Below are 14,484 nucleotides of genomic sequence, written 5' to 3' on the forward strand. Positions count from 1 at the left end.
TTTTTCTACACCACGATTTTCAGTGTTTTGCCTTATGTGAATGAGTCATTAACCCTCAGCATTGTGAGAAAGTTCAAGAGAAGCGTTATACTGGCTGGGAGTGACAGATGAAGCTCATCCCAGATATTAATGCCAACAATAAAACTTCTTTGGAAAGCAAAAAAGATTTAAACCAAATTTCATCCTACCTGTGAACCAAAGTTACACATGAAACTTTGATACGTTTCACATAGGAGGGACAAATAATCAAGAGTGTGGCCAGATGCTTTTCTGTTCTCCTATCATGGCACTTCCTTTGAACACAGACTGGGACCATAGTGTGCTCTTAAGTTCTATGATTTCTTTTTTTTAGCTGCTGCAATATAGGTCTCTGTTTTTTGGGTTTTGGTTTGTTTTGTTTTTTTTTTTTCTTGCAAATATCATCCTTCTAAGTCCTCCATGCAGGAGTTCCTAGGCTGAATTCTCTGCTGATCTCACCAAGAATGTGTCAACTTCAGAGTTTCAGTGGCTGATGATCTTTGATAGGTCCAGAACAAGTGATTTTGGTTTAGTCTTAAGTAGAAATTAACATTGCTACTTGAACCAGACATTGACAGGAGGAGTAGTTAACATTCATTTAACAGTAATAGCACTGTGTGCATCTGGAAAAGTGTGTGTCTAGCTGCCCTCAGAGAAGAATCCTATTAGAACTTATTTTACCTAAAAACTTGAACCTCAGTAAAGATATTGGAGGCAGCAGCAACTACAGGCAGAACGTGGACCTGAAAGGTGCTCAATGCAGTGAGGAGGAAAGGCAATACTCAGGAGCAGCTCCTGGGGAACTGGGGCCACAGCCAGCGAATAGGAAACCAAATGTGTATTGCAGGAAAACAAAGGCTGGGGTTTCCCGGTGCCGCTCTCCCAGTCCTGCTACCAGGCTTCTCCCAGTTGCTGCTACACAACAGTTCCGGCTGCGTGTCACTGTCCTTAACTTGTATAGTATGAGATTCCAGGGGGCTGGTTTTGGAGTGTCGTGGCTTCCTGAGGTCAGCTGGAATATTGTATTAATATGCTGCCACGTTAAACTGTAAACTCTTGCACTTTTGTCTTACCTGCCTTAGGTAGGTAAAGCGCCCCAAGTACTTCTGGCATTGTATAAATAGTAAATAACTTAATTCCTCTGACCTCAGAAACAAGTATGTTTGGCAGTTTTCCTGGTGGGCTCTGTGTCTGGGACGGCCTCTGTTCTGGCTTTGTCACATGATGAAGAGAATGCAAAATCCTCTACGTGTTTGACTAGACCTGCTGGTTTTCCTTAATGACTTAAAAAATAGGGATTAAGTAGATGACTTTGTACACATTCTCATCCCCAGTGACAGATACAGCTATATTCCACTGTGCGTGCTAGTAGTATACAGCTGGTAGTTCCCATATGCAGGTAGTGGTGGAAAATGTCTGGAGTCACAGTAAAATATGATCTTACAAAATCTGGTGACGTGGCTTAAAATGTTTGCTTATATATTCTTTTCAGATTCTGATTGCCAGTATCATGTGCAGCTATAGCAGGGAGGACTGGGCTGAACTTTCAAAAATGGCTGAGGTAATGTTTCCTAAATGTATTTCTACATCTTTTTTTTATTATTATTATTCTCCTTAAAAAAAAAAAAAAAAAAAAGAGATGCAATAAGGAATTTCTTGAAAGAAATAGATTTGAATTGAAAAATGAGAATTTAAAGCAGGTCCATTATAATTTGTTTATTCAGTGTTTTCATTAAAATGATGGAAATGTAAATTTAAAGGAAATCTGTTCCATAAAAATGGTCCCTTGGATTCTTAAGCAGTACCTGAAAAGCCTTTAGTCTTTGAACCTATATACTTTTTATTTGCATTTTAAGCAAAGTGTATATTATGACGGATACCCTGATAAAATTTAATTCTACCTTTGAGACCCTAACTTGATCTTACCTTGCCTACAGGCACACTAGTTTGACAGCACCAGAAGAAATTTTGAATATAAAACTCTTGAATATTTAAAGTATAAAAGGCTCACTTAATGCTATTCTAGTTTTAATACAGACTTTCAAAAATGATAGCAGAGAAAGCCAGCGTAAATAATAGGCAGTCAACAGGCTTCCTATAATATAAATTCAATCTTACACGAATGCAAACAGACTATGCACCTGAAATTTTGATTCAATTTGAAGGAAAAAAAAAAACCAACCTGTTTAAAAAAGTGTACCTGTATCCATAAGGAATAGTATAAGAAATACTTGATTAAGACCACAATAATGTCATTCAGAAAGGTGTCTGTATTTGAATGTGATACAAAGTTATTTTTAAATAACTGGGTTTTTTCTGACTTAAAGTATCTAGAGGAAATAAAAAACATAGTTTCACGTCAATAAAGGAAGGTTTTATTTTTTTTTTCTTTAAATTTGTTAACTGGTCATTATTGCTAGCATTAGCTCATATTTGAATGTTTTATAAGTATTATATATTTTTGGTATCTGTATTTTTCATATGTGTAGATATGGGCATGCATGTTTTGAATTTGTGTTTTTATATGGCTGAACACGTATGTTTGGACATCATTGTTTCTTTATTCACAGTGTCCTAAGCCCTCCTATGGTCATGTGGGAAGGCACGTCTTTATTTTCTTTGGGTGTTTTAAACCTGTGAGGAAAAAAATCACTTTGGGGACTTAGGGAAGTGAAATTAAAGTGAAATTATCAGTAATTGGCTTGGTGATCTTCAACACTAGTCCATTTTATACCTGTATTTACCTAATTGACCATGAAATCTTTTGTGGAATCTGCACTTGACAGGAGCAATACTGCTTTTAACCTGACTAAAATGAATGGCTTTATTATGCCATTTGCTCCTCTTTTTAAATCCAGTGACAGAACTATCCAATTTTAAGACAGATATTTGTATTTATGTTGCTCCTTTAGAAAAAAAAGTAGTTATTTAAATGCCCTTAATGTGCACGAGATGTGATGTAACTTTCTTCTGCAAAGTAGTTCTTAGTCTCTGCTTTGTGGAGAGCAGCATGCTCGTTTGGGATGCTCTGGAATCCCCAGCTGAAGAGCAGTGATATTTAATGGCATGCATAGGATCCTACCTAGGAGATAATAGATGTGGCTTTCCAAAGAGCAGAAGCCCCAGAAGGTACGGCACTGCCTCTCGGCAGGAGGACGACCTATTCATACAAAAGGTCAGCTTGTCACGGAGGCCGACAGCATCAGCAACAGCCTGGCCTGGCCGGGCTTGCAGAGCCAGCCAGGACGTGGAAGTTTCCTGAAAGTGATGGATGGCTTCTCCCCGGCTCAGATGCTTGGAAAGCTGCTGAACCATGGCCACACAGCAGGCGAAGTTACTCCAGTTCAATAAGCAAAAACAAAATGCAAATGTGAACCAAAATACTCGTTACAGCCGTGTGGAAGGCAGTGGCGGAGATCCTCATTTCAGGCCGGAGCGGGTCAGCAAGGAGGAAAAGGAGCGTGTTTGTGTGCTACCCTTGTGCACCTTAGCTCCTTTGCCCTTTTAATTGTAGCTAATAGAGGTACTGAAGAGAAATTAGCAAGAATAATATGTTTGTGTAAACTTTTTTTAATACTCTATTGTTTGACTTCAGAAACGTATTTAACGACACAAGCTATGGCACAGTTCAGGAGCCTGCAAGAAACTTTAGAGACTAAATTCATTAAGGGAACAAGGGGAAATTTGCCACTGAGTCACTGTTCTTCAGAGTGCAGAGGCACCTGGGTACACCGACTACCGATCCTCATTCTCAGTGCTGCCCTAAGGCCCTGTAATTACATTTAATTTTTTAACATTTTCCAGAAGCGACTCCTTATTGTACTTGCCTCTTTTGAATTTATTTTTTTTTACTTTAATTTCCTTTATAATTTTGGGAAGCCACATCGATTTTTGAAAATTTTCTCTGTAATGATCAACACGTTTATTTTTCAAGGTATCATAACCATAGCTTTCTCTTTAAAAAAAAAAAAAAAAGAAAAAAAATCAGATGTCTAAAGAATCTGTTTAACGTGAACAGTAAATGCTACAGGAAAGAGCACATTACTTGAAGATAATTTTGCTTTTTTTTTCCTTTTGCATGTCTCATAGTTTGCTGGCGCAGATGCACTGGAGTTAAATTTATCGTGTCCTCATGGTATGGGGGAGAGAGGCATGGGCCTGGCCTGTGGGCAGGTAGGACTGTAACTGCAATCTCTTTCATGTCTCTTCAGCAATCCTGCACTACCACATTGATAGTTACACCTCAGGGAAAAGACACAAGCAGCAGATTACTAGCTTGAGATTTTTAGGTTGATTGTGTTTAAATATTTAGTGCTGAAAGCAAAAAGAAGACGACAGAAGCTGAGAATATACAAAATGCTTAGTTTTGCTGAAAGCAGAAATGCATTATGTATTTGACAAGGAACAAGTTGAAAACAAATAATTTCCAAAAAGCACTTGGACAGAATTTGTTGGTTTCCATTTCAGTGCCCTGTAGATATCTTTTAGATCACAACCTGGTAACTACTGCATATATCAATAGTTGTTTTGAAGGACATGAGATATACACATATTTAACTTTACAATTTTTAACATATGAACGTAACTGTATTTTAGAATCACAGAATAGGGCATACATTCTGGTAGTGCCACCTACAGTTAACATCATCTCTTATAAGAGCCTGTGTTCTGTAACCTATAGATTTGATGGTTTATACAGTTTAGGCTGGAAATTATCTGTGCCTGATGTCTCTGCCATGTAGAAATCAGCTGCAGAGTTTATCAATACATTCAATACATTCCATGACAATACATTCCTAGTCAGAAGAATGTGTGTTGTTTTGCCCATGAAAAGAAAACAAATATGCACAATAGGCAATTCTCATAGTCATATCCTTTTGAAGTTGTGAGATCGTTGTGTGTTTTGGTTATGGTTTGAAATTTGTTTTGGCTTGAAACATGCTCAAATGCAGTGAACTTGGAAGTCTTGGAAAAATCTTGGTTGACAGTCTACTTGGAGAGATTTTCTAGAGTTTGACAATCAAAGTTTCAGAATTCTGAAGCCTGTTTGATTTCCCATCTTACTACATTTTGGGGAGAGGGGGGAAAGAAGGGCAGGGAGATGCAGAGTGGGAATCATGATCACATGCCCTAAAGTTGATACATGCTATTCAGTTGATCCCCTTGGAGAGGGCTAGTAGGCATCTTAATTCATCCTCACTTCCTCACTTAAACACAAAACTTTTAAGAACTGAGGTGTTGTTGGATGATTAAACCATTAACTTTCTAAAACTTTTAGTAGGGAGGCAATAGGAGCAGTAATCATGTCAATGCAAATGTAGGCGTACTTCAGGTGAAGCTTTATCATAGTAGCACTGTCAGGCACAGTGCATGCGATGTTTTATTATTTTCTGTGAACAAAATTATGTCAACCTGTCCCATGCTATAGATTATTGTTTTTATTAAAAGTAATCTGAATGTTTTTCATGGCCAGTGGTCATTTACCAAAGTTCTGATTAAAAATAGGAGGGAATTATAAAAACCTTGCAGGACCACACTAGCACAATGGTAATAGCTGTTGTGAATTTTTTCCCTGAACTGCATTCAACACCAAAGAGCTATAGTAGTCATTTTTAGAAGTTTATGAAGCAATTTCCACCCTTCACTCTGCAGAGCATAACTCGGTAGTCTGGTTTGTCCCCACCTGAGATGGCAGCATGCTGTAGAAAGGTGCAGCTTGGCCAGGGAGAGCCCTGAAGGTTTCACACAGAAGCTGAAACAGGCTCCTTTCAAGCATGCTGCTTTTTTTTTTTTTTTTTTTTTTTTTAAGGCATATGTTATTTCCAGCTTTCACTGGTTGGAATAATATATGCATGTGAAGTTGCTTAGATGTGTAGTCAGTAGGGAGCTGTCTGGCTACATGAGTTTTTACATATCTTTCAGCTATTGTAAAATCAGAGAACCAAATGCAAAATCTGAGCACTCAGGGCTATCGTGTGGATTTGTGGCTCTCCTTGGAGGAGATCATATCCATAAAGCAAGAAGAAGATTACATTATATATACATATATGTTTGTATAATAATAAAATTTCTCCCTTCCCCATACAATATGGATATTCTTTTGAATGTTTAATATATACTACTCTTGCTTAAATATGTTCTTGTGTTTTCTTAACTGACTCACCAAAATGAGAGCTCAGAAAAGAATCTACTTCTTTAGAGAAATAAATGAATAAACCAAGCCATCTTTAGAGGGCCAGATTTTGAGGTTCTTCCTCAGAGCTGGCTAAAATTAAATTATAATGGGTTTAAATATAGTTTATCGACACAAAGGGTAAGAATAAACTGGATAAAATAACAATATGTGCAATGAGATTTATCAGTAGCCCTTCAGGGGCTTCCATGTTTGTTGGCCCCTGGAGGCCTCATTGTAAGATAGGAAAGTGCTAGGAAGTATTTTGGCTCTAATCCTAATTTTATTATTTTATTTTATTTTTTTTTTCCCCTAGAGCTGAAGTCAAATAGGTCGTACATAGGTAGTGTGGGGAAGAGAGGGCTCAGATATGCTCTGGAAAAAAAAACACCAGTCAATATCTAGAAGTCAGGGCATGAGGCTTTGAAAGACAGAGCAGCTTTCCTGGTTGTACAGTGAAGCAGATTTTCTTAAATCTTTTTGATAACATAATCCAGATCTTCATAGGAAAATTTTTTAAGGATTAGATCCCCTTTCATGCCTAAGCATATTAAATCCTCAGGAAACTACAGAAATTGCTTAGATGAAAAATAATGACACAAAAACATGTATGTGTATTTTTACTGTTTATAATGTCTAAAATGTTCTGTCTTTTTTTAGTTGTTGTTTAAAAAAATAAGGGAAAGGTAAGGTTAATTACACTCTCATTTCCATTCCTACAGTGTGCCTAAGGGTAAGTGTAGAAATATGGGAACATCAGATTTGTTTTTCCTCTGTCCTGTTTTGTTATCTAGTCACAAACACTTCCACTGTTTTATACCCACTGTAATTTTTTAAAATTCCAGATATATCCAAATTATATATATAAAGAATTAGTGCTAAGCATGACTGTTTGTTTTATACTGAATTACAGTTCTCAGCTTTTATTTGATTTTAATTCCAAGTGTTCAGTGCAGACACTCTGGCGCCCAAACACCATAGCTAGCCAGAGGGTAATATTAAGAGGCATCTGTATTGCTGCCAATAAGTTACTTAACGGTGGTTCTGTATAAAATGTCAATTATATTTACTAATGCTGATTAATGATAATAAAGTTAAGGTTTGTATTCTTTCATAACAATCTGCAACTGTATAAAAGTTGGATATCATTAAAAATCATAATAGAATTTCCATCATTAGGTTTAACAGCACTAATGCACAGATTTTCTTTGAATCAGATAATGTAAGTGTACAAAACATTTAATAGTAAACATAAAGACAATGTGGTGAACAGCAGATTATTAAAAAAATGACAGTATCACTTTCCCACTATAGTTCATTACTCTAGTAGTAATTATAGCATAAAATTATTAAAATAATAAATCAAACATCCATCTGAGATGCTAGCACTCACATTTCAATGTCTAACTTGTGCTGTTGTGTTTGTGGTGTGGTTTTTGTCTCTTCACTGGAAACTATGCAAAAATGTTTCAAAATTTTTTTTTTTTTTTTTACTTATCCTTCTACAAAGTTGCATTAAATATTCAGAACCATTAATGTGATGTGAAATCAACAAATTTAAGTGTTTAGCTTTTTGATTTTGGTCCAAAAGTCAACAAGTCTCTCCAGCTGCTCTGGTAAGAAAGAATAAATAGTTGAATTGAGTCAATAATCTGGGGTTTATTTTGCATTCCTGATCAGTTTTGTGTCATTCTTCATTGTTCAGATGAAACCTCAGGTCTAGTAAGTGTAATGTGCATACACCTAGAATTGTTAGTATAAGACTGACTAGGATGAGTGATATCCAAAGTCTTCAAAAATATCAGTGAATCTCCTTGGCCCTAACGGGTAGTGAAAAACAATGGAGGGAAAAAAAGAGCAGCCTACAGCTGCTTGAAAGTTAGTAACAGATGCTGGATGAGTAGCTACAAAGAGGGAAAGGTGATTCTCTGTAGTGTCAGATGATACAGAAAGGGACAACAGCCACAAATTGCAGACTGAACATTTCAGGTTGGGCATCAGGAAAAAAATTCACCAAGAAGTTGATGCAGCACAGGAACATGTGCAGTAGGGCTGCGTACTCTCCATTTCTGGAGTTTTCGGGGCTCAGGCAGACAAAGCCATGACCAGCCTCAACTGGTGTTGGCACTAGTCCCACTCAGGGCGGGAGCTTGGACTAGCTGCCCTGCAGAAGTCCGTTCAGACAAACATCTTTGTGATTCTGTGGATTTGCCCTGCTCAATTCCTATCCAAAGGTACTTCATTGTTCGTACCAGAGATAGAAAATGAGTAGCGGAGAAAAGGAAGCACGAGGACTCACCTGTTCACTTGGGGTGAGATGATCAGTGTGGCGGCGAGATCTCAAGTCGAAAGCAACTCAGCAGTTAAATTTTCAAAGCACACAGGATGCTTCTATGCTTTTTAAAAAACCAAATCTTATATTCAAAGATCTCAGCCTAAGTGCAAGAACAGAGATTCTTTATGCTATAAGCAAATATTTTAAAAGTTAATAACATCCTGGCTTAGAAATATTTCTCATTAATTAATCTTACCTTCTAACCTCCCAAATACAAATATATATTGCCTATTTCCGCGTTTAAGCTGTAGGTTTAGGGGATTGTTTGTTTTTTTCAGTTTATATTGAAGGAGGCATGTGTGTCTCTTGTGAGCACTGAAATCCAGATCCTGGTGGTTTCACTGTTCAGATCATATGTAACATGAACTTACTTTGTGCTTCTTTTCTTACCTTTATTTTCATTTTACTTAAACTGTACTTGCTACAGCCGCTGCTGCTGGCTGTGTTTGTGTTTATTGCCTGCAATTAGGAGACAAGTTTCATAAAAGCCCACATTGCCTCATTCAGAAGAAGACAAATCTGTTAAAAACAAAAAGCAAAAAAAAAAACCCCAAAAGCCCCAGTTACTCTGCAAAGATGAGAACTGGCTACGTGGCACAATTAGATTTGCTCTGCTGTACCTTGGAAATAGGAAAGATGAGGCTGCTGCTCAATTGAAGCGCACAGCATAGCATGCTAATTTGCTGCTGCTCTGCCAGCAAGGAGCTTGAAGTATTTTAAATAAATGATACCCCAAACAGAATTTGATTATATCTGTGTTCATGTGGCATTCTGCTATCACCCTACAATAATATGCTGGTTAAGTATAATTCATTGAGTCCTGCAGGCAGTATTAGTTCTCTCTTCTCTTATGTATTAGTTGCTGCAGCAAATTAATGCAAAGTACAGCAGGGTGGTGTAGCAGCAGTGGGAACGTTGCCACTCAAAATCCAGTATAAACCAGTATAATCAGAGTGAGCTTTGTGTTGGTGTTTGCAGTGGCATTTCAGGATTTATCTGCCTTGTTCTCTTGCATTGGCCACTTTCATCCATTTTGGCTGGGATCTTAAGCAGGTAAGTCATAGCTCATCTCACTGTCTTTGTGTCTTTCAGTGCCCTCCGTTGCTTTGAGGCACATTTCAACCAAATGACCTGTTTCAATCACGTTTCTCAGAGTTGAAACAGTTTCAAAGATACTGAATTTCTGTAAGTTTCATAAAATTAGGCAGCTGGGTAGAGGAGAGGCAATGTCTGCAGCCCAAGCTGATGGATGTGAACAGGAGCCTTCATAGTCCAGCTGAGGGAAAAGTGCAGGTAGACACAGGAAATTCAATCACAAGGCACAGACTCCTCAGAAACAAGGATTCCTTGGGTCAGGTGGTGATGGTGTTATTCTGCATGCGCAGAGATGTGCTACACTGGGTGTTTTTTTGCTGGAAGGGTATTTGGGATGTGCAGGGAGAGGGGATGCTGCTGATTGCTGCCTCCAACTCCTGCTGATGTCAATCTACGCACACTTTTTTTGCAGACCAGATATATTTTGCAGACTTATGTTAGTGGCTGCCACGCTGACTGTGGCCATGTTTCATCCTTTATGATAGTTCAGGTTTGTTGTTTTAACCTCTTTGGGTGATTTTTTCACCTTCCCAGGTTTCATATGTGTGTCTTCCCTTTCTCTTTCCACACCCTCCTTTAAAACCCTTCTCATAACGTAAACCCATTGCTGAGTTGCTTTCAAAGTAACAATTGACTCATGAGCTGTTTCACTGGAAATCTGACCAGAACAAGCTTGCTGATTGTGTGGTCACTCCTGCGTTGGTGACATCGCCCACCTTCCTCCAGTACCTGAGGATTCATTTCCTTTTCTGTTGCCCTTAAAGGATTCAGGTCTGATTTAATGTCATAATTTAAGTGGATTTCTTCCATGTCTTTAGTTCCATATGTCCTTTATGTGCTCATGTATTCTGTGTTTTTGTAACGTGTGAAAGGAGACAGTACTTAATAATGTACAACAGTTAATTGGTATTTTGTCTTAAGAATTCTGTTTTTCATGCACTCAAGAAGAAATGAATTGAGATGCAAAGTTTAATAAATTAATTACTAGTACACTATTCTGTAATTTTATATTGTAGTTTGACAACATTTAATCCACTGTTATTGCTTTGAAGGATTTTTAATTTAATTACTCAAAAGACAACAGAAAATAAAAAGGGATTATAAATAGGACAGTAATGTTAACAGCACTACCAACTTGCTGAAACTTTTTAATGACATAGTATGGCTGTTAATAAGGTTTTAAATAATGTTTATGTGTGGTGACTATTTATATATGGAAAGCATTCTCTACAGAATGGATTTTCTTAGAAAACGTAGAAGAGATTCTGTTTCCTTGAAATTCACGAAGATATGAGAGCGAATTGGGGATAACCTTATTTTCAGTCTCACTACAATGAAAGCATTTTAGCTGGAATTCACATTATGGATAACAGCTGTGACAAAGGTCAGTCGTCCAAAATATCAGTGACCTGCCACTGTTTAAAAAAATAAACAAAAAGATTTGAGCTGTTTTAATGACACTCCAGTAGCCTAAGTACGATGGAGTATATAGTGAGTGCTTCTCAGAAAGAAAACAAACCATGATTATTATTATTATTTTTTTAAAAAACAAATGTCATCCTGTGCTTATTCTTACCATTGTGTTTTAATGTGCTGAGAAGCTTTAGAAAAGGGGAATGTAGAAAACTCAGGCAAGCATATTTCTGTGTTCTACATAGTTACATGTTTTGGTTAAATGTCCAGATCCTGTGGATCTGGACAATGTCACGTGACTTTGGATATGTCATTGCAGCATAAGGTACTGCAGTTGTTCATACTGATGATGTCTGGTAAAGAGGATTTATTGAAAAGGAAATGGTCAGCAACAAGAATCTGTGTGCAGGTAAAATGAAATATTTAAGATTATTCATCTCAGTGCACAATAAAAGTTAATTATGCAGTGCACATTAATAGCTTTTTCTTTCTATGGTTTCAATTTTATGCCACCATTTGATAAAGTTAATTAACAGTGTGTTAACTGGTCTCTGCACTGCCTATATGAGAATTCTCAGGACTAGGCTCATACTTTCTAAATTTTGCCTCACCTCCTAGTAAAGTGAGTCAGTGTGCTGTGAGGCTTGCTCTTTACAGTATACCAAATCTGAATACAGGCCTGTATGATGATCATTTTAAAACTGAGTAGGAAATCCTTCTCAGAGCATAGGTTGTAAATTTCTTAATGTGTTGGTTTCAAAGGTTTATGTTTTCCTCAATTATTTGGTATTTTCTGCCCCTTTATTATAGGAAAGGACTGAGAGCTTGCCTACCTGACCACAAGAAAAAGCTGTTTGTAGCTGCAGTCCACATATATTTGAGTGCTATGCTTCCCTTTAAAATATTTCATGTATGACGTAAACCTAGTCAAACTTTTATGCCTTCTAGCAGGTAACCTCTGCATGAACTAAAGAGCTGAAATATTGTTTAATCATGATGCATACCACTTTTTTTACAGTGGTATACGTAACATTATTTTGATTGGCTAGAAACAACCAAGATGAACTATTTTATTCTGTCAGGCGTAAAAAGGCATTTTTATTAATCAACACTTTACATATATCGATGCTGTTGATAAATAAAACTTCCAGTTAGTATCTCCAAGAAGTTTATGAAAGGTAAATGTGCAGTTTCACATTTTTCACTTGGAATGGTTAGGCCCAATTGGTATTGGCACTAATGATTTGCTAATTTGAACTGGCAATCTCTTCTTCACCCTTTCAGGCCACCTATTATTAACCTTTATTGTGACAATAAAAGGAAATAATGTTGCATTAAAATCACTAGCTGTAAGTAAAGATTGCTACAGTTTTAAGTGACCTATGTCAATTAAGCATATATTTTTTTTCCTATCATGTAAAATAACTATAACAATTAAAAAGAAAACTTTCTAGTTAATTTTAAAATTACCAAGTTTTCTAACAGTGATGTTTCTTTTGGTTGCTTAAATTAACCTTTTAAGTTTAAAAAAAAAACCACCAACAAATTTAAAATAAACATTATAGTTCAACCACCTCCTTAGAAAGAGGACTTGGTTTTCAAAATAAATTCAATTATTTTTCATTTAGTACTGAGGAGAAAATAAAAAAGCTTTTACGTGATCTGGAAAAGGGAGTAATTGCAAAGCTGACTAAAGACAGCCACAAATCTTTCAAGTCTCAGTTGTGCTTGATGTTGACATCCCTCTTGTCATTGCTCTAACTCCTAATACAAATCTATGTTTTGTACTTTTATGTACCGGTCAATCAAAAATTTCCAGCTCATTTTTTGACCTTGTCTTCTCGTTGGTTATCTTTTCAGTCATTAGGTGCTACATTATCAAAAAGACGTGTAGGAGTGCCATGTTGCTAATAAGGTGTCCAAAGTGGATCACCCACACGACACTTTGACAAATGTATTCTTGAGTTTGGGTACTGACCTGTGTTAATATTGGCAGCTATTAGATGAGATATGTTAAAAGAGCTTTGGAGTCTTGGGGTTTTTTGGTGGTCATTGGTTGGGTTTTGGGTTTGTTTTGGTTTGTTGCTTTTTTGTTTGTTTTTTTTTTAAAAAAAAAACCCTAATGTTAAACATCATTCATTTGTGCAGCTCCAGTAGCATACTGCAATAAGGAAATGCTGTAACAACTTATTGTTCCTTTTTTTTTTTCCATTCAGAACAGAGACAGGTGATCAAAGGCTATTTGTCTTATGCTTTTAACATCTTTCAAAGGTTCTAATGGTAGTGCTGGAGAAGGGAGAAATAGTGATTGTGATACAAATGAGAGTAAGAAAGAAGAGGGAGATAGGGATTTGCTTAAAATTGAAATTTATTAAGAAATTCTGATTCTGTCAAAAAATTTTATGAGTCTTTTCGGGTTTATTTGATTAACCACTATTAAATTTGAAGTTCCATTTTTTTTATGTGCATCAATATTTTTTAAGGTTTTTCAAAGTGGCTTAACTGTGAGAAGTAGGAACCACAGCAGTGTCAAAGTCTCATGTTGGTTTTTCTCAGTACCTGCTGTTATATCTCCCAGTTTAGACTGAGTCTCAGAGCTTTGACTTCTCAGCTCAGCCATGACCAAAGCCTGGACCTAATCCAGAGTGACTTGATTTTGTCCAGTGGTAGATTGGTATCTCTGGAAAAAAAAAGGAGAATCTCAATTAGGCTCCCCCAAGTGGAACCTGAAGTGACTGATCTGAAGAGCAGCTGATCAAGTCATGACACCATGCTTGCAGCTTTACTTCAAAGGAATGAAGTCCTAGCATCTAAGAATGGAGCTAGATGGCAGGGTTTTTTTAGTTCTTATAATTTACCACAGGAAAAAAAAAAAGTTGAATCAAATCACCAGACTCTTGCTTAGATTTTTACTTTGGCAAAAACATCTGGAAATTTGGGATCATTACTCCTTATAAATATTTTTATATATATATATATGCATGTGTGTATGTATATATATAAATATATAGTCTTTACATGATCTTCAAATTGGTAATGTTTTTGCTGAGCAAAAAGACTATCTCAAAAAGAATGTAATCTGTAAAAGCTAATGAAAATTTTCCAAGCTATACTTTTACATCTTAATCTGCAGTATTTTGTAAGCAAAAATCTGCTTGTTTCACTAGTAGTATGTGCTTAGTTATTTAAGCCATATGACATCTCTTCAGTTTAAAAATATTACCTTTTCTGTTCAAGTTATAAAGAGAACAGTTATGGTATAGAAATAACATATATGTCTTAATTTACCCAGTAGGCTTCTTTAAAAAAATATTTTTTTTTTTTAAAGAAAGGAACACTTTAGAGTATGTAAGAGAGCAGAAAATAAGTATATCCTTAATTAAACCAGTGAGCAATAGTCATAGTATATATTGTTGCTATGGTGGTGTAGTTAAATGGTAACTATGTGGAC

The 14,484-nt window shown here is 36.4% G+C and overlaps 1 protein-coding gene across 2 annotated transcripts in view; it reads left to right on the forward strand.

The window, feature by feature from the left end:
- DPYD (dihydropyrimidine dehydrogenase) overlaps positions 1-14,484 on the forward strand; it is a 370,709-nt gene that overhangs the window by 252,075 nt on the left and 104,150 nt on the right. For both annotated transcript variants that reach the window (XM_086752907.1, XM_086752908.1), the window contains 2 exons: positions 1,511-1,579; positions 4,108-4,191. In XM_086752907.1, the coding sequence (XP_086609033.1) occupies positions 1,511-1,579; positions 4,108-4,191 (153 nt within the window). The remainder of the gene's footprint in view (positions 1-1,510; positions 1,580-4,107; positions 4,192-14,484) is intronic.

This window comes from Chlamydotis macqueenii, chromosome 8 (genome assembly GCF_036417535.1).
Source record: "Chlamydotis macqueenii isolate bChlMac1 chromosome 8, bChlMac1.mat, whole genome shotgun sequence".
Classification (NCBI taxonomy): domain Eukaryota; kingdom Metazoa; phylum Chordata; class Aves; order Otidiformes; family Otididae; genus Chlamydotis; species Chlamydotis macqueenii.